Source organism: Excalfactoria chinensis, chromosome 4 (genome assembly GCF_039878825.1).
Source record: "Excalfactoria chinensis isolate bCotChi1 chromosome 4, bCotChi1.hap2, whole genome shotgun sequence".
NCBI classification, from domain to species: Eukaryota; Metazoa; Chordata; class Aves; order Galliformes; family Phasianidae; genus Excalfactoria; species Excalfactoria chinensis.
This window is the reverse complement of record NC_092828.1, coordinates 1,367,297-1,387,498: the sequence shown is the minus strand read 5'-3', so window position 1 is coordinate 1,387,498 and position 20,202 is coordinate 1,367,297. Positions and strand designations below refer to the sequence as shown.

At 47.0% G+C, this 20,202-nt stretch overlaps 1 protein-coding gene across 1 annotated transcript in view; it reads left to right on the top strand.

The window, feature by feature from the left end:
• The window catches only part of SFXN5 (sideroflexin 5), a 73,549-nt gene that overhangs the window by 9,958 nt on the left and 43,389 nt on the right, over nt 1-20,202 (top strand). The window contains exons 3-6 of the mRNA XM_072335222.1: nt 3,871-3,948; nt 15,910-15,936; nt 16,663-16,717; nt 17,829-17,854. Of these exons, the coding sequence (XP_072191323.1) occupies nt 3,871-3,948; nt 15,910-15,936; nt 16,663-16,717; nt 17,829-17,854 (186 nt within the window). The remainder of the gene's footprint in view (nt 1-3,870; nt 3,949-15,909; nt 15,937-16,662; nt 16,718-17,828; nt 17,855-20,202) is intronic.

The window sequence follows — 20,202 nt, the reverse complement described above, 5'->3', positions numbered from 1 at the left end:
AGCGCCGAGCATCTTGCATTCCCATATTTGGGTTTAAAATGGAAGCGGGATTAGATGTATGTTATTTATATGAACGATACCTTCTTACTCAGCAGATTGACTGTCTGTGTTTATTCAGTGTCACATCTGCTGGCTCTACTTGAACAAAAAGTTTCTGGCTCCTGTTGTCTGTCACTGTAGATCCAATACAATAGGGCCAGCTGGAGTCAAGTCTGCCGTATGTATCATCCGTAGCGCAGCGAGATGGAATCGGGAGCTGCAGAGTTGCTGATAGCAGAACACAGCTGGATTCACCCACATTGAATACATGGTGATGGTGGCCAGGAATGTCTTGCTTTGGATTGTGTGCCAGGTCACTGCTGGCCTGAACCTGAGAGCAGTGGAGCTCACAGGCATGCATGGGACCAGCATGGTCTTGAAACACCAACACCAGCTCTGTAGAAGCAAAGTGAGGTGTAACCTATTTCAAGGTGCCTTGTCTCGTCGGTGGATTTTACCTTAGAAGTACAAAATGTGACTCTCTGTTGTTTCTATAACAGTAGCGTTGTAGTGCTTCTGGCATAACGACTTATTCTGGTCTGTAAGTGCACATATGGGGTTCTGGAGGCAGCTCTAAGCCATGTGTAGGCATCCGTTGAGATCCAAGAGAAGAAGAGGCACAGATCTTTGAGACAAGAGCAGCATGCCCTCGAGCAAAGAGGATTAGGTGAAGAATCAGTAGGAGAGCTCACGTGCAGGATGGAGGTGTCTGGCACAGGTACATGTGTGCAGTTATCCATAGGACCCAGTGCAGTTGTCCCTACTCTACAGTGATGGCCATCATTGGGGTTGGCGTGTCATCGCTATGATGGGTGCTGCTCTCCTGATGGCATCTTTGCTTTTGGTCTTTCTCCTTTCTTTGAAGCACCAAACTAAGCCCTTATGATGGGATCCTAGAGCAACTTTTTCTACAAAGACCAATCTTTTCTTCCAGTCTAGACCTGCAAGATGTTTTGAGTAACAAGTCAATGCCTATTGCCCTGAGTCTGAGCAGCACAGGGGTGCATTACTCCTCTACACTAAAACCTATGGATTAAATCTGAGCTAGTTTAGCCAGAATCAAGTACTGGATTTTGGCTGATGTGTCTTGTGCCATGCGGCCAAGTTCTCCTGTTGTTCAGCAAGTGCCTCTTGGCAGCACTACTGGCCCGTGGTACATCCCAAACAATGGTTGGGATGGTTGGTCTGAGTCAATGCTGTGCTAGAGTGGAAGCCTGTTGCATATTTTCCATGGGCTTAGTTTAGTGCTGGAGCCCAAAAGACTCTTTATGTTCAGCTGCATTCAGCATAAGGCAAAGTTTGAGCCCTGATGCAAAGACTGATTGCGTTGGGTGGTGCTTCCCAGGTGGATGTGCCTGGGCTGCAAAGAGCACGAAGAGTGGGGTTTGTGTGCTCCTGCATCGCTGGGCTCCGTGCATCCCTGGCACTGCTTCTGGGCTGGGGTTTGTAGGAACATTCCCTGGGTGCAGATGGTCTGTCTAGCACCCTATTGTGAGAGCTGAGACCCTGTAATCCACCACTAGAAGTGCTCTAGTTTTCCTGAGACGAGGGGTACGAAAGAAATGCTACATATTAGTAAAAACTGTGGCTGCACTTCTTTTTATAAGTGGTGCTGTAAAAATTCGAGTGACACTTCTTCCTACGGATATCAGTAGAAGAAGCAAGCAACAATAAATATTGAAATGGTAGCATGACCTTGTAGGCAGACCTCTTTTTTTTTTTCCCCTTGTTTCCCCTCTTGTCTCCTGTTAAAATGGAAATGCAGTGTCATCTTAGACACTGCCATCACCCGTAATAGTGCTGTGTCGTGTTAGAAGCCAGGGAATGGGGGCTGGTTGGCATTTGGAGCTGTTGCATACTGGGAAGTCCCTGTTGTTGTTGGTTGGTTAGTTGCTGCTTTCTCTGTTTTTCTTTCTACAAGGGATTACAAAGGAATATTGTGTTGTCACCAACAGCGTTTTGAGTCTGATTCTTACACTGAAAATACCTGAAGCCCCGTGAAAAGATACCCTCTTAATGTGGTCCCACCATCCTCCATTTTTTGCTTTCTTTCCATACCAATTTTGGTAAGCCTCGGGAACCATCAGATTACTGATGGTCAGCCTTGGGACTCTTTGCTTTGTGAAAGTTCCCTCTCTCCCCACTGAGCTGAAAGGGGAAATTCATGAGGACTGCAATTTTCAAAGCGAAATCGGGCTTTTTTGTTTGCTGTTTGTTACCATACTAAACAAGATGGGATCTGGCCAGGGTTGTTATAGTAACTACTAAGATTTCCTCAAGAGAAGGTGAAAAAAATAGAACACAGACCCATTCATCTATTACTTCCAGTTTTTCATTCAGAGTTACATGCTGTTCTGTGTAGATAATTTGCAAGACACATAGTGTAGGTAATTTCAGTGACAGAAAAACATAGCGGTAATGAGCACAAATGGCTCTCCAGAACGTGGTGCTGGCATTGCTGGTTTGTTTCCTAGCTTTGGAGGCAAGATGGGGTGTCTGCCCTGGATCCGCAGCCATCGATCCTACAGCCGTCTCTGGATTTGGGTTGGCTATTAGGAAATGCTTTTGCTTGGAGAGAGTGGCAGTGCTTTGGGCTGCTCAGGAGGTGGGGGTCACTGTTACTGGAGGTGTCCAAAAGCCATGAGATGTGGCACTGAGGGTGGTGGTTATGGGCACATTGGGATGGGTTGGAGTTGGGTTTGGCCATCTTAGAGGTCTTTTCCAACCATTACGATTCTATCAAGAAGTAGAAGAGGCTGAAGGAGAAACGTGGCTTCTTCCTGCATTTCACTGTGCGTTGGGGAAAGTCTGAATGAGGTGGATGCTTTTCCTTAACAATATCAAAGATTTCATGTTGCAAATCCTTCTCCCTTTCCTGGGTCAAGGCAGGGTGATCCCAGAGGCTGAGAAAAGCTTTTGAAGAAGCGGTGAGGTTCCTGCACACCTCATTACTCACCATCAGTACTCTTCATGAAACCTGGAAGAGTAAAACCACCACCATAACAAATAACTCTGGCCCAGTTTTCTGGTCATCTAAATTCCCAAACAAAATTGGTATTGAACAGCAAAAGAAACTCTTGCCCGTGCTATTAAAATACAGTTTAGATTTGGTCGTCATTGTCTGTCCTTCATGTCCTTTGTGCTCTGACCACTGATCATAGAATCCTAGAATGGCCTGGGTTGAAATGGACCACAATGATCATTTGGTTTCAACCCCCTGCTATGTGCAGGGTCACCAACCAGCAGACCAGGCTGCCCAGAGCCACATCCAGCCTGGCCTTGAATGCCTGCAGGGATGGGGCATCCACAGCCTCCTTGGGCAACCTGTTCCAGTGCGTCACCACCCTCTGGGTGAAAAACTTCCTCCTAAAATCAGTGCAAGAGATGTGAAATAGCAGCATTGACATTCATGGTGCTGGTGCTCAGCCCATGTAAAGGTGGCTCCAACTGCCACGCTGGGAAGTGAAGGCATTGCTGCCATTCTGCTCTTAAAAATGTATACATATTATAGAATCATAGGCTTGGGTTGGAAGGGACCCCAAGGATCATCCAGTTCCAATCCCCCTGCCATGAACAGGGTTTCTAACCATTATCTACCCATCTATGTGTGTGTATATATATATATGCGCACATATGTTAAATATATATACACCAACCAACACAGCAAATGCATCTCTTTTTCCTTTATATCACATAGATGTGTGTAGAAAGACCTCTCGCAAGAAGGCTTACATGAATTGCCTTCATAACTTAAATGCGTTGCCTTCAATGAAAGGTTTCAGTGCAAAGCGAATGTTGCAGCCCTGCTTCATGCTACTGTTTTGTTTGCAGAGTCGCCTGAAGGAAGCTGTGCAGTTGCTGGAGGATTACAAGCATGGGACTTTGCCCCCAGGAGTCACCAACAAGGAGGTAAGAGGAAAAAGCCTTCCTTACATTCCTGCTTCTTCATGCAGTCTTCAGGCAAAGCGTGCTTGAAGAATTAAAGAGAAAACCCCAAACGTGGTTTTCTTTTTCAGGCAAAGGGAACCTCGCTGTCGGGTTTGTAGGTTGATGTACCAGCAGCAGTGATGCATCAGCACCCCCTCCTACTCTACTGGTTATAATAGTTGCCTTTTCTTTGCAGAAATTAGTGTTGTTTGGGCTAGATCCCTGCGGATATCCTCTCATTATAGAGTACACGTTCAGCAGTGGTTCTTTTCACTGCTCTTGGAATAGAGGCATGGATTTGCTTAAGGCAGTGCAGAAACTGCAGTGATGTGAAGGTCTTGGGTTGGTTTTGGTAAAACCTGATTCTGATTTGGGACAGAGAAATAAGATGAGTGATTTCTCCAAGAGCCCATCAGTCCTATTTTCTGGATGTTTGTACTGATAGTCATCTAAATGAATGCATAGAGCTGGTGAAAGCATGGGGAAGTGTTGCTGGGAGGCAGGCTGTTTTTTATGCCCTTTTCTTCCAGTTCAGTAGCGTGAAACAGAGCCCACTGGTGTTCCTGTAGATATTATCTCATACTCTATTCATCCATGTGCTGACCAACACCAGGGGTTGTATTGAGGGGTGTGTTTGTGCATCCTGCACAAGACTTCAATCCTACGTTGTGTAATATAATACAAAGGATAGCCCAAATTGGTGGCAGGACTACTTCAGGAGCTGTAAGAAGTGCTCTGTGTGGTTTGAGGCATTGCTCACCTAATCCTTTGATGTCACTGTATTCATCCAGCCCTAACCTGATGGCAAGAGAAAAAGCAGCAAGGATTGCGGGGAAGAGAACAGCAAAGAGTGATGCAGCAGCAGATGACTCAGTGCCCATCTGCCTTCAGGCAGATGAAATGAAGTCATTTGCTGAGGCAAACCACGCAGACTTCTGACCTACATTTTGCTCTGCGTTGCAACAAGCCCAGGGTGTCCCCAGAGTTCATTCAGAGTTGTGCTGGGAGGAGCGTAGTCACCGTGGTTCTTTTTCCCTTAGTTGTGCAAGCTGGAGGGTTTCAGGTGTAAAATAAAGCGTGGGGCAGAGGAGAAGGAGGAGAATGTCACCAGAAATGTAATTTCTAGAGAAATGTTAGCACATCAGCATAAAAAAGAATACTTCTTCATAGCTCAGTTGGATCACGGTGTCGTCTGTGTTGGAAGGGGTTAATAGTTTGGTGCAGGTAAGGAGCTCTCCCAGGAGGAGAAGGGCAGTAGAAGGGCATTACGTTGCAGTTTTCAGCTGTAGGATGGAGAATTGTAATTAATCATTGCAGGCACAGCTACTTTTATATGCATTTCTCTTTGCATCTGAGTGTGCCAGATACACACAGCTGTAAGCAGCTCGTTAACGCCTGGTGCATCTGCAAACATACCATGTGCTGGTCGATTGCTCTGGGGGATGGGAAGCATCTCACTTGCTTGGATTTCACCCCAGATTTTCCACCTGTGAACCAGAGATGCCTGGAGGGCTCTGTTTTGCTCTCCCCAAGCTGTGTTCTACCATTTTTATGGCTCCTCTGTGCACCACGAACTGCAGGATGGGCTCTGGTAGAAAGACGTTCCCAATGTGGAGTTGTTTCAGTACCAGTTTGGGAAGGGGATTTGGTGCAGTTCTGGGTTGCTTAAATGCATGGGTTGCTGTTGGAGTGAAGGACTGAGCCAGATGACTTTTCTATAGCTGAGCACATCACCCACACCTTTTAGGGCCGTGGTTAGTAGGCATGGTGGAGGTGGGTTGGTGGTTGATGTCGATGATCTTAGAGATCTTCTTAATGATTCTATAACTCTACCTCTGGTCCATTGACGAAGTCCTTGTGTTGGCAGTAGACCAGTAGATGAGAGAGAGCTTGATTTGTTGTTTTTTTTTTTGACTGAAACGATTATTATTACTATTTTAAGCTCTGTTTGACCATGAATATTGCTAATGATCTCATGTTTCTCATGTTAGCTGTAGGCAAGAAGCGCGTAGTTGGGTTACTTGGCTCATCTGACGTCGTGATGCAATTGCAGCTGGGAGAAGTTGATTTGCTGTTGTGGTTGTGCAGTGCAAAAGGCTGAGCAGAGCTTCATGTGATGCTCAAGAGAGGAGCATTCAACTTCATCTTTATTTAAGAGCTGATTTAGAGGGTTTGGTTGCTAGAATCCTTTAGAGATAGAGTTGCTACCCCTATATTGGGCTCTGCAGCATGGGGTGGGAATGGTGTGTGGGTAGAAGCCTGAATGGGTTTCTGGGCTTCATAACCAGAATTAAAATCACCATCTCCTTGCAAGCCTTTAAAATAAGAGTTTGGGCACACTTTTAATGTAGTATCTTTCCGAAGAACCCAACAACCTCCCTTAAATATCAGCTTTGAGATCAAGCAGACAAGTTGTTTTGACAGAGTTGCTTCACTAATCCGACTGATCCGCTTTGTGGCACAGCGCGTTTGGCAGTGCTCAGGCTCCTTTTTCCTCTCATTGAGAAATTCGTGGTTCTCATGAAGGATGGCAGGCAGTAGCTGAAAGCGTAACAACAGCTCAGCACAATCTACATTGCTCGCCGAGATGGATTCACTGCCTGAAAAAGGGGAAGCGTAGAAGCCTACAGCTATGTAACGTCAAGTATCTCCTCAACACTTATCTTCTTGACAGGGTTCCTGCAGAGCGAGTCTTCCTCTTCTGCACTTCCAGAGCAGGTTTTTCAAAATGAGCTGCAATGGAACATTTATGGCCCATCTAAAGAAAAAATAAACTACTCAAGAGTCATAATCTTACTTTGCTCCAGCCCTGGGCAACCCAAAGTCCAGCATTTCCTCTGCTCACTCTTGAACTGGAGTCAATTTCACTGCTTGGGACCATGACCATTAACTCAAGGTGGTAAAAACCTATTTCTTGGGCATCATTAGCAGAAATGAAGAATTGATCTTTCAGCTATCAATAGCTGCTAGACTGCTGGTAGCTTCTTATTGAGGGGAAAAGAATTTTTGTTCTTCTCTATTGGAAGAATGTTTTAAAAAAGGTGGAATTGGACACGATGATCCTTATGGGTCCCTCCCAATGGGATATTCTATGATTTGCTGTGGCTGCTATCTCGGTTATGTACTCAGTACAACTGAGGATGAATAACTAATTGATAACTATTCAGTGCTATAGACTCACGCAAGAAGACATGCGCTAAGCTCTTTCTCTTCAACTTACCTAAGCTTTTCGTTGAATGATGGCCAGACTTGGTTTTGCTTAGATAGGTACTCACATGTTTCATCTATGGGTTTAGTAACATGGCTGTTGTTTGGTGCATTTGGGCAACCAGATGTTTTGATGCCCATCATTTGCTGCCTGCATTGGAAGAGCCCAATGGTGCATCATCCAATGGTGTGTACCTGGTGGAGTGCTGCTCCCCCAAGTGTCCCATTTCATCTCCTTCAGCTGGGACCAGCTGATGAGTATTGGGATCCTCAGAGAAGAGAAGAAGGGAGGTATGTGGGATTCATGTGGATGGGAGAGAGCAGTCCAGCTGCCCTGCCTTTCTCAGCTGTGAACTGGTTGCATGGTCATAGCCAGAGAGTTGCTGTCAGTGGCTCCATGTGCAGTTGGAGGCTGGTGGTGAGTGATGTCCCCTGGCGGTTCATCTTGGGACTGGTGCTCTTCAATATCTTTATGAATGACATAGGCAGTGGGACTGAGTGCACTCTCAGCAGTTGATACAACAGAAGAAAGGGTCACCATCCAGAGAGACCTGGACAGGCTCAAAAAGTGGGGCCGTGTGAACTTCATGAGGTTCAACAAGGCCAAGTGCAAGGTGCTGCACTTGGGTTGGGGCAACCCAAGATAGACGTACTGCCTGGAAGAAGAACTCCTTGATAGCAGCCTCGTGGAGAAGGACTTGGGGCTCCTGATGGACAAAAAGCTGCACATGAAGGAGGAAGGGTTTTGCTCAGAGGGTGGTGACACGCTGGAACAGGTTGCCCAAGGAGGCTGTGGATGCCCCATCCCTGCAGGCATTCAAGGCCAGGCTGGATGTGGCTCTGGGCAGCCTGGTCTGCTGGTTGGCGACCCTGCACATAGCAGGGGTTTGGAACTGGGTGATCTATATGGTCTGTTTCAACCCAGGCCATTCTATGATATTGTGATGCTTCTATGAGCCAGCAAGGTGGTGAGGCCCTGGCATTGCTGCCCGGAGAGCTGAGGGTGTCTTATCCCTGGAGATGCTCAGTGCCATGGATGGGGCCCTGGGCAGCCTGAGCTCGTAAGGAGCACCAAACCTGCAGCAGGAATGGGGTTGTTTGGGCTGCAGTGTCCTTTGTAACCCAACCATTCTATGATTCTATCATTCCTTCATCTCTCTGGTATGTTCATCAGCACTTTGTGCTCCTCGTTTAGGTGATCTCTCATTACGCTCCAGTGTCATTTCAGCTTGTGTTCCTTACGGTGTTCTGCAGCAAGAGGGCCAGATGTGTTGAGAGGTACTGCTGCAATCCAGGTTTAATGCCAGTTCAGCTGCCCAGAGCTGGCAGGATCCAGCCCTACGCACAGCCCCAGCGTCTGCTGTGAGCTGTGAGTGGGTAGGTGAAAATGACACACACAAGTGCACCAGGAGCCAATTTGCAGCAGAAGGTATAGACTGTAACATATCCAATTCTAAACAGGGCGGGCAATTCCCCAAAGTGCCTCCTGGAGGGAATCTCCGCTGGAGTAAAGAGGGTTTCATTTGAGGGAATACTTGCTCCAATAAAAACAGTGGCTGTAAAAACATCAGCCTAATAAAGAAGGGTGAAGGGCCAGCGTGCATCCAAGTGGCTGTTTTCTGTAAGTCAGAACTGGTGCTGAGGTTTGTCCTCCAGCCAAAAGGCTGCACCAACAGCAGGTGTGATGCTGTGGCTTTTTTCCCTTTATCCTTGCTACCCTTCCACTCATTTGTAGGATCGCATCTGTGTCCTCTGTGTGTGAGTGAGTCCCTTCCCCAACCTGTCCAACAGACCAGCACAGATTGGAGGAACAGATTGACGCTGGCACGTCAGCAGTGGGAAAAGTTAAGGGATGCAGCACTCGGTGGCTGTTGGATAAAGAGAGATTTGAGTCGCCATGTCTTAGGGCACAGCTGCTTTTGCTGCCTGGTGATCGTGCTTGGAGATGTGCACTGCAGGAAAACCCCTTGGAGCTGGCAAAGGTCAAATGTTGTTCCCCATTCACTGGGAAGGTAACAGCGCTGAGGTTTTGTTACCAGCTTCAGACTGCTCTTTTCTTTTGGTTCTCTCCCAGAAATGCCCAATACTTTTGTTCTCTTTGCTAAAATTCCTTGCAAAGGAAATAGTCCTGGGCTTGACGTGCACTGCTGGCACATCCTTTTTGTTGTGCGTTCACCCCGAGGTCTCTTTCTGCCTTTGAAACTGGGGTGGAAAGAGCAGCTGAGCTATTTCCGAGTGTGTGCTGATGCTGCTCCGTGTGATCTGATCTGCTCATGTACGATAGCAGGCTGACAGCCCAGCTGGGCCCAGAGCCCTGATTCACCCCATTTGTAGCCTCACATCACTCTGCCTTTAAAACAGTGTCTGAACAAGTACCGGAATGAACCCGAGCAAGAAAAGTGATGAAGATTGGTTGACCACCCCTCCCCTCTGTCCCTACAGTCCCATCCCAGGCTCTTCCCCTTGGTCCTGCCAGCAGAGAGAGGTAAAGAGCTGCAAACAGCGGCGTGCTGGCAGGAGTGGGTGAGGGTGCTCACGAGAGCACTCAGACAGCACCTATTGCATTGCTCTGAACTTAGCTGCAAACGGGTACAGATCTCTGTGCCTGGCAGCATGCTGCCATGGCAGCGTGAGCTGCTCTCAGCCAGCACTGCCATCCCGGCCATGTGTTCCCACCTCCCTGCTAGCTTGCACTGACACAGCTGGCACGGAGCTGAGCTTAATAAAAACTCCAGCTCCCTCCCCCCACTCCCAAAATGCTTAGTTTTTTTGGGTTGAGCATCAGCAAAACCTGTATGTATTTTTTTGTCTTCTCCGTGTCAATCTTAATGCCTTTGTGTTGGGATGAGGAGGGATGGATGGTTGGGGATACCACGGCTGCAGATGGGATGGGGCTGTGATGGAGGTAGGGCTTCAATCTGGGTTTCTAAAGGTAAAAACCAAACATCTTGAGCTTGCTTGCTGGCAAGGATCATTGCATCTCTGAGACAGCAGATATATAGGTTTTGATCCACCCACGTCTTTGTCTACCAACAGATTGGAGGTTGAAGGGGACCTCAGGAGGTATGTGAGGCAGCGGCACAGGTTGCCCAGGAGGCAGTGGATGCCCCATCCTTGGAGATGTTCAGGTCAGGCAGGATGGGGCTCTGAGCACTGATGGAGAGGAAGGCTGCAGCTTTCATGCTGCCCCTGGGAGTCGCTCACTGCCCCCCCAGCCCCTTCCCTCTCCCCCCCTCGAGCGTTGGTGGAGCACAAACCGTGCTGTATCGCTTGTGACTTCTCACTCTTCAGCCTTTCCAAATGCAGTTTTGGCAACTTGCTGTTTTGAAACTGTTTCATTTCTTCCCCATTAGGATCGGTGAAGTGCAAAGAGGCCCACCAGCTTAATGGGGATCTGTTTATTACTGTGTGCCTCCTTCAATCATGTTAGCAGCGGGAAGAGCCGCTCACGCTGTCCCAGACACAGCAGAGAACAATGAATCTATCAGAGGCTAAACAGCATCCCTTTTGGAGAATAATAGCTTTTCTTAACAGTGTTGATGAAGAGCGAAGAGGTCCATTTGCAGTAAACTGTACTTTTTTTTCCCTCTGGTCTCTTGCAGGATTCGATAAAGGGTTGATAGATGGGTTATCCTGCTGCTGCCCTGTCGCTGCCAGGAGCCTGGCCCTGCGCTTTGCTATGACCTGAATATGTTGCTGCTGTGGCCTGGCCTCTGTAGGGTCAGATGCTTTAGGGCATCGTTCCCACTGCCTGAAGGCACTGGGCACCTTGGCAGCGTGGGCAGAAGTGAAGGCACAGCACATCAGTGATGGTAATTCTGCCGCCGGTGCTCTCAAGCAGTTGCAAACTGGCTCTGCTTCGTCTCATCATCTGAGGATTAAGGGAGTTTATCTCAATTCACATCGAGATTACAAATCAGATTAGATTCTCAGCTTACTTGAGCCATATGGAGCTTGAAACAAATCTGATATTGAGCACCCTCGTTGCATTAGCAAGCCTGCTTTGCAAAGCTGTGCCTGAAGCCTGTAATGGCATCCAAGTCCTCCAGCCCTGGTGCGAGGAACACTTCTCCGTGAGAGCTTTGTACTCTGTTCATATCTTTCCAGTAGGATGCTATGTGGATTAATTAGTTAATGTTTATCAAGTGCTGCAAAGCTGCAAAGCGTTATTTAAGTGCTGTCTTTTTTTATCATTTGGGACTTGGTTCTGTTTCCACCTACACTGGTTTTGGATTTGGGTAAATCCGTGCATTTCATGGTTCCCACTGTGTGTTTCTCAATGCAGTTCCCAATACAGTTCCCGTTGACTTGGTCTGTGCCACTCAACGTTTGGGTTTGCTCCAAGACTCTGCAGTTCTGCAGTGGTGAGCAGCTCATGGTGTTGGGCTCAGCGATGCTTAGCATGGGAAAGAAGGTTTCCATTGGTGTCCAAGAGGAACAGCAGCTTCTGCTGCTTTTTTACTGATGTATTTTAGTGCTGGGTGCAGGAAACGTAGAGCTGCACTGACTTATCCCATGCATGTGTTATTTGAGCTTGGTCTCCTTAGGGCTAAAACCTTATTAAGGTAAAGATTGCCAGGAGTAGGTTTGCAAAGGGTCCATTGATGAGGCTTCCTTCAGAGGACCGCGTGCAGGCAGTGGTTTCTCATCCTGGTTTTCATGTTTATTAATAAAGCCAGACATCAGATTCTGTGTATGTTGCGGGGCAGGGTGAAGCGCATCAGCTGGAAGTGTTAAACGTAGTGCCAGAAGGTCTGAGATTCCACTGCTGTACACCCATGAATCTCTCTACAAGCATCCTGCCCTAACTGAACGCCTTGGCTGGGGATCGTGGTGTGCATTTGTGCTAAATATCACTTTTCTAGAAGTGGGAATGTGGGTTTTGGGACTGGAGCTGGAGAGAAGTGGGAGAAAGGCACGCGAAGCATGAGTGATCGCACTCGTAGGGAAGAAAGCATGGGAGGGAGTGGAGCAGCACACGCTGGCAGGAGGCTCTCTCGGGCGGCACCGCCTGCCTCGTGCTTGGCACTTGGTGCTGCATTTAGTGGAATACTAAAAATAGGGGTTTCCTTTCCCGTTACCTGCTGGGAAGCTCTGGGGATGCTGTCTGGAGTGGTCTGTAAATGCCTTTAATCATTAGGGAGGCAGCAGAGAAAAAACGCATTGCTGCAAGAGGAGATGGCGTGTTGGGGAGCGCAACACAGCGGGCACTTGGGAGGTCTTCATCTGTAGTCATGTGGGCCTAAAAACGTGGGACTTGTCTCTTTGAAAATAGCTGAGCCTTGTCACCGTGCACTTTGAAAGCATGGGGTGGAGGTGGCCCCATGTTTCGGCAGCCTCAGAGCCTGCTTCAAACAAGGGCCAGCAGTTTGTAAAGAGCTTTCTAATCTGGATGTACCACGGGCTGTAGAGAGGGGGAAAAACAGCTCATGTCCAGAACTTTGACATTATCCTGCTTTTAATAAAATGATAGTTAATCCCTGAGGAATGACTGGTAGCCTTCATAGTGTTCTTATAGCGACAGGTGTTAGCTAAGAGATTTGGGCAGGATATTTTTAAATAAATACATTTTGGAAAGCTATGTCTAAGCTGTGATTTTGCTGCTAAGGAAGGAATGCTGATGGACGTCCTGTCAACCAAGGATCATATCTGTTCCTTGAGAGCTAGTGCTGAACGAAGCTGTGTGGATGGCTTCCTTGAAAAGTTCTAGAAATACCAGAACCCTGGGAAGGATGGATAACAATCTTAGCCATTAGTTCAACATCTTGAATTGCTGCTATTGGGAATGTGTTTGTGCGCAATCCTGGAGCTCTCCGTGGTCATGAAGGATGTCTCCATGAAGGCTGACTCATTGAACAGTGGCTCCTTAAGTAGTATCTCCATGAAGGTCGTCTCCCTGAAAGTTGATTCCTTGAATGCTGACTCCTTGGACGTTGTCTCCATGAAGGTTGTTTCCATGAAGGTTGTCTCCTTGGAGCAGGGACTGATCTGTCCTGCTGGAAGCTCACACCAGACATAGACAAGCAGCTTGACCATCATTGCCTATCTGTGAAGTTTGTCACTGATGTTCCAGCTCTCCTGCACCTTTGCCCTTTGGTTTTTGTTGTGAATCCGTGCACAAGCAGGTTTGCTTCTTGCACCCAAATTTGAATGGTGGCAAAAATCACTGTATAGCTTAGAGTTGGTAATACGCAGCAAGATGTAAAGGAAGATCATTTGTAAGAGAAGACTCATTCTGTATAAGCTATATTTAGAGATGACGGACCCAATGCTGACATAAATTGCTCACAAATCTGGAGTTGTTCCATGTGCTCGGGTGAAGATGCTCTGGATTCATGCTAGTGTAAATGAGATCAAAATCTGGCTGCTTCACTAAGATGGCCGGAGAGAGCATGAATGAATCCCCAGCAAAGCAGGGACATGCTCGGAAATGAGCCCCCAGCTGGCACGGCTCAGCGTGCTGGAGCTGCTGAGAGCTGCTGCAGGCAGTGATGAATTAGAGGATAAAGAAGTGAAAATGAGCTGGCAGAATCTTTAGGTGACTCATCAGGTGCATCTTGTAAAGTCTCTTTCTGAGAAGTAATGAAATCGCATGTTCTAACAATATTTGCACTGCAGCGGGAAAATGCATAAATATTGGGATCAATTAATGAAATTAGATAACTTGACCAAAAAAGCCATAGCGCTGGCTCAGAAACCATCCCTCTTCCTTTTTGCTAGTCCCCATGCTTGCCGTTGAAGAGGAAAATCTTGTGGTTTGGTTTCACAGCTAAGCCAGCCAAGACGTGGCCAGGCAGAGTGGCTTGGAGGTCCTTAAGCTGATGGATCAATGTCCTTCCGTGGCCTCCGACCCTATTGGTTTTGGGGTTGGTGAAGGCAGATCCACCTTGTGGCTGCTGATGATAAAGATTGCCCCGTCACGTCGTCACCTGTAAAATGGGGAATAGCATTTTTCCTTAAGAAGGGGGTTTATTTTTAGGAAGGAGATGGATGTGTGCATCAGCCTGTGGCATTTAGGGGCTCCAGGAACACAGTGCACGCGGTGGCTTTCTTCAAAGAGTTCCAGATCTGCAGTTGAGAGCTGAATTCAGAGTGCAATAGAATCATTAAAGTTGGAAAAGACCTCTGAGATCACCAACCCATCCCCACCGTGCCCATAACCATGTCCTTCAGTTCCACATCTCCATCATTCTGGAACACCTCCAGTGATGATGACCCCACCATTTCCATGGGCAGCCCATGCCAACGCATTGTCACTCTTTCTGAGAATAAATCCTTCCTGATATCCAACCTGAACCTCTACTGGGGCAATTTGCGTCCATGACCTCTTGTCCTGTTCCATTACCTCTTGTCTTTATCAGTGGGATGGTCTCTGCTATTTATAACAGAATAATCACCTCATTTCAAAAGTTCTCTCATGGATTCGTATTCGGGGAAGGTAACGATGCTTTGAGAAAGAAGGATGGCAGAACTGAGCTTAACTTATGCTATAATGCTAACTAAAGCATGAATGCCTGGATCTCTGTGGTGGGCAATGGAGGAGCACAAGCTCTCTGGGCAAAACAGCTCGTGCTCTCAGGGTTAGACTAGATGATCTTGTAGGACCTTTCCAAGCTTGTGATTCTATGATTCTATCTTTGGATCCATCCACTGCAAGAGCAGATCTCATCAGGTTAGCATCCCCTAGGCCTGGCGCTGGCACAACTGTTGTTGAAATGATTTGTCTGCTTTCTGGCGTCCTCAGTTTAAGAGGATGTTGACAAATTGGAAAGAGCTAAAAGAGCCACGAGGGTGGTTAAAAGATTGGCAAATGTGCCTGGCCAAGGAAACAGCCAGGCTCCTGGCTCTGCTCTTCTATTTTTTTCCATTGAGTGAAGGTTAAAGGGAGATTTAGCAGCTCTGGGTACCTGTGTGAAGAACACCAGCAGGCAGCTCTGAAGGCTGTCAGACAGAGGAGCGGCACCAAGTGGCTGGAAGCCAAAGCCTGACCATGGCTGGAAGGTAGAACAGCTTTTAACAGGAAGGGCAGTTTTAACTGTTTGGAGGTTTTATGGGAGTCCTCTTTTATTTGTCCATCTCTAGAAACATGTGTGTCAGTACATAAGTATACGTCACGCATACAACTTCTCTGCCCAGAGATGTTGTGGATGCCCCATCCATGGAGGTACTCAAGGGCAGGTTGGATAGGGCTGTGAGCATCATCTGGTGCCTGTTTTAGTGGTTGACAACCCTAAACCCTAACCAGTTGGAACTCTTTCAAGTCCCTTCCAACCCAAGCCATTCTATGACTCTGATCCTTCAATTCTGGGATTCTATGAAAATAGGGACTTTTTTCTTCCAGGTAACCATGCAGTGGTGGTGGTCCCCTTCCCATCACCTCTATCTGTAACTCACGCTCCTCAGCTTCTAATTCATTGATGCTCAAAGATCTCAACGGTCTGAGCCAGATTTGAGGTGCTTTGATGCCCAATTGCAATTAGTGAAACAGTCCCTAGTTTGTAAAGCTTGTGGCTGCTGTTCTTTCCTATCGTCCGATATACAAAAGCATATCTTGATCACCACTGGAAATGGTAAGAGCTCAGTCTGTAAAAGTGCTTTCAGTCCAGGAAAGTACTGAAAATTAACTGCTGCAGCCTCCAAGCAGACCCAGTGATGAATATCTGGGGGTCGGCGTGAGACGTGGGGACAGCCGTGCTGCTCCTTTGCTAACTGTTATGTTCTCTTCTGTTTTTCTAGCTGTGGGGAGCTCAAAAAATAAAGCAGGTAACGTGCATTTTGTATGCCTTGATTGCTGCTGCTTTCTCCCTTTTTGCTGAGCGATGCTGTCCTGCCCGTTTTCTGACTGCCAGTTGCTGGTTTCTCTTACTGCAGGCATGTAAATGTGAGCTCTGTTGCCACCCGAGAGTCTGACTTTTATCTTTTCATTGTGTTTTTCATGTCTTTGTTTTCTCCTTTCTATCTAATCAAGAGCTTTCTCTCTACCCAGGCTTTTAGAAATAGTTTGGTAGCTCTTGTGGCCGTGCTACACCTCCTCCCATGGGCATATGCTCATGAATTTGACCTCTTTGTGATTAAAAAGAAGTGGTAAAATTACAGCTTCATTGCTGCTCGTTGGCAGAGCAGAATTAGGATTTCCATTGAATTTAGGCTGCCCATGGGGTTGGCTGAGGAGGTACAGAAACAAGGGTTGAACCTGCTAGAGAATTTCATGTGGATGAGCCCTTATGGTGCTGTTCACACCTGCACGCTTTTTATCCCACCTCAACCACAGTATGAAGAAACATTTCTGTATTCCAGGCTTAATTATTTATCATCTCCCACCTTATTGCTTAAGGAGATGGGAAGGCAGCAATAAGAGGAGGTTTGGGGTAGCAGGATTGGGGTTTGGGACAGCCCCTGGATGCAATAGGAGCGATGTTCATGCACAGCTCCAGCATCCCTGCGCTGTTACTCTGCCCTCACTACGGCTGTTTGCTGATTCTTTCACAGGCCATCATCCACCCCGACACAAACGAGACCATCTTCATGCCTTTCAGAATGTCAGGTACAGTATGTCCTTATCGAGCAGTCATTCATTTTACTGGGAATTTGTACAAAATGGTATCTTTTTTTTTTCCCCCTCGTTCTTCTTTTTTTGTGTGTGTTATATCTTGTAAACATTTAAACCAGATGCTGGAAGCAGTCCGAGCACCCAAATCCCTTTGAAATCAAGCTGATTTGGGACCCTCAATACCTGCCTGACATCTAGTGCTTAATATTTCCCTCTCCTTGTCAAGATGATATCCTTCCTGGTACCCATTACTATAATAATGATTTTAACTCGGAAGTAAACACCCAAACTTGAGGGTTTGAGTGCAGCTTTGGTCCTTTCCACAAACTCTGGGAGCTGTGGGAAGGGTGGCATCCCTCTTTTTGTAATAGGACCAACTCCATAGGATCTATTCCATCAGTAGGACCCACGGGGAATGTCTTCACTGGTTAAAGCAGCCTAAGCAGATGGGGAAAATAGTGGGGCTGATGGGCTTTGTGCTCTTATTCTTTGAAGAAGGATGAGTTAGAGGGTGAAGTATGGGGACAAAGAGCCCAGGATCCACTCTTCCACTGCCTTATTGGGTATTTTTAGACAAATGTTCTGTCCTTATGGGTCATTGCCCCTTCTGTCTGTGAATTGGATCCATGAGGTGTGTAATTCAGTAACACTGACAAAATGCTGAGACCTTCCGGTGGAAGTCATAGAGATGGGTTATAATTAGCACAGAAATTGGCAGTCTTAGCAGAGGGAAACATGTGAAGCCTTTGGTTTTTGTGGCACTTAACAGGATTTGGGGTAAAGCCTTCTCTAGGACAGAAAGCTCTAAGTTATACCCTGTCCCTGCAGGCATTCAGGGCCAGGCTGGATGTGGCTCTGGGCAGCCTGGTCTGCTGGTTGGCGACCCTGCATATAGCAGGGGGTTGGAACCAGGTGATCATTGTGGTCCTTTTCAACTCAGGCCATTTTTTGATTCTATGATACCTGTGATTAGAATAGTCACTACTGTGCCATGTACCCTGAACCCATAGCGCTGTTAGACTTATTAGGTGTGATGCCTTTTCAGCCCAAAACAACATATTAAAATGCATGCATCTCTCTCCTTTTTCCTTTATTTTCCTAATAGGTTACATTCCCTTCGGAACACCCATCGTAAGTATTTTAACATCCTTCTGTGCTTTGCTTGTGAGTAACAGAGAATGCATTTTGTAGCACAGTTCTCCAAGCTGCACCTTGCTGCCTCGCTGCAGATTCACACCAGCTTCACGCCTTCCCCATCATCTACCATGTGTCGTCCGGGCTGGCCGTCCATCCAACAGCATCCTCCTTCTGCCTCCTGCAACATCCTTGGCTTTGTGTTTCCAGTAGGGGAAGGAAAGACTGGGAGGAGCTCACTGCCGTCTGCAGCTCATGGATTTGTCTTTGGGGGCATTTATGCCATTTGCACGTTTTGCAAGTCACTTCCCAGCCGTGGCATGCATGGGGAGCCTGGAGGCCAGCATCTCGTTTCCTTGTCTTGATTAATTAAAGCTGCAAGGGCTTAGTGCTGAGGGTGTTCTTTGTTTGTTACTGTGAAATTTGTAAGCATTTGGGTGCTGTTGACAGTGAAAGCCAGAACGGAGATAATTCTGTGTTCCTTGTCTTCAGAGCAGCAAATATTAATTAACCCCAGTTTGTGAATGGGGAAACTGGGGCGCAGAGCTCTGTCCAAAACTACACAAGCTGGTGCCAGAAGGCTGAGCAAATCCAGCTTGGTCTTTCCATCTCCAGCTCTTCCCTCAGTCTATTGCATTCACCTTATTATAACCATGGAAAGAGCAAGTTGTGCCAGGGAGGGTCAGTCTGGATATTAATTTCTTCTCTGAAGGAGTTATCTGGTGCTGGAGGAGGCTGCCCAGGGAGGTGGTGGAGCCACTGTCCCTGTAGGTGTCCAAGAACTGTGGAGATCATAGAATCATTTGAGTTGGAAGGGACCTGTAAAGGTCACGTAGTCCAACTCCTGCGCAATAGATCAGGTTGTAGGTGTGACATCTGGGGACGTGATTTCGTTGGCGTGATGGTGATGAGCTGACATTTGCACTTGATCATAGAGGTCTTTTCCAATGTTAATTATTCTATGACTGTATGATAAGCTGCTAAATTTAATCTCCCTAAACCCAGTGGACGGTGGCATGATGCGTATGGAGTGGTAACGATCCCTTCCCGACTGATGGTAGCGGGGTGGCTGGGAGCTGAAGGCAGAAAGCAGCCCCCAGCACGGCTGTTGCTATTTGTTGTCATGTGCAGCGTGGTGGCGGTAACTCTGTATGGGGCATTTTAAAGGAAAAGGTTAAACAAAAATGAGTTAACGCTCAAATTGACAATGAAATCGGCCTCAATCCAGAGCTGTCAGAGGAGCCGAGAGCTGTCAGATGAGCCCAATTTCACTAGCTGTAAAGGATAAACTGGAACCTCTTGTCATTTAAAAAAAAAAAAGGGAAAAAAAAAAAGGAAGGGAAAAAAAAAAAGAGAAACCAAACGTTTCAAATGTTAAAATTAAAATGTAACATTTATGCCAATCGATCTGTGAAATTTAGTGACAAAATTGGCAGCCTGCTCTAGCATAAAAACAGTTTGAGCCTTGCCTTCAGCATAGGGGGATGGGATTTCCTCAAGAGAGGCTCGGGGTGCCTGCGGCGAGCGCTCGCCTGGGATTAAAGCCTGGTGATAATAATCGTTTCTTTTCTGGATTAAGCAGCTCTGCTGCAGCCAAATCCTATGGCTGTGTGTGCATCCCCTGGGCAGAGCCTGGAGCCAGGGAGCTGCCATGCTTTGCTTCCACCTCCATCCTTTCTGGGGCTGTGTGTGTGGTTCAACCTTCGTCCACCTTTTCACCTTCCAAAGGTTTCACTCTTTCTTGCTTTGTGTTCCAAGCCAATGAGTGAGGTTTGTTGGGGCTTAGGTAATCCAGCCCAGCACCCTCTGGGCACATAGTTTCCTCCAGACGTATAAAAATGGGGCAAAACACTTCATTTTTGGTGAGCACTCATTGGGTTGGAAGAGCCAACCATATTGCCAGCAGATCCAGCTCGTGGCCTTTTTGGGTTCATGTTGTTTTAGGGGTTCAAGGTTTTTTATGGTTCACAGTTTTTTTGGGGGTTTTCTTTTTTGGGGGGTTCATGGATCTTTTGGGTTCTGTTTCTTGAGAACTGATGGTTTTTTGGGTTCATGGGTTTTTTGGGTTCCCTGACTTTGAGTTCTCTTTTGAGTTTACCACGTTCTGGGTTTGTTGTGTTTTGGGCTTGCCATCTTTTAGGTTCACTGTTCTTGAGTTCTTCGAACTCACCACTTTTTGGGTTCATGGTCTTTTGAGTTTGTTGTCTTTGGGGCTCATTGTCTTTGGGGTTCGCTCTTTTTTGGGTTCTCTTTCTTTGGGCTCAACACTTTTTGGGTTCATTGTCTTTGGGGTTCATTGACTTTTGTGCTTCTCATCTTTGGCTTTCACTGTCTTTGGGTTCTCC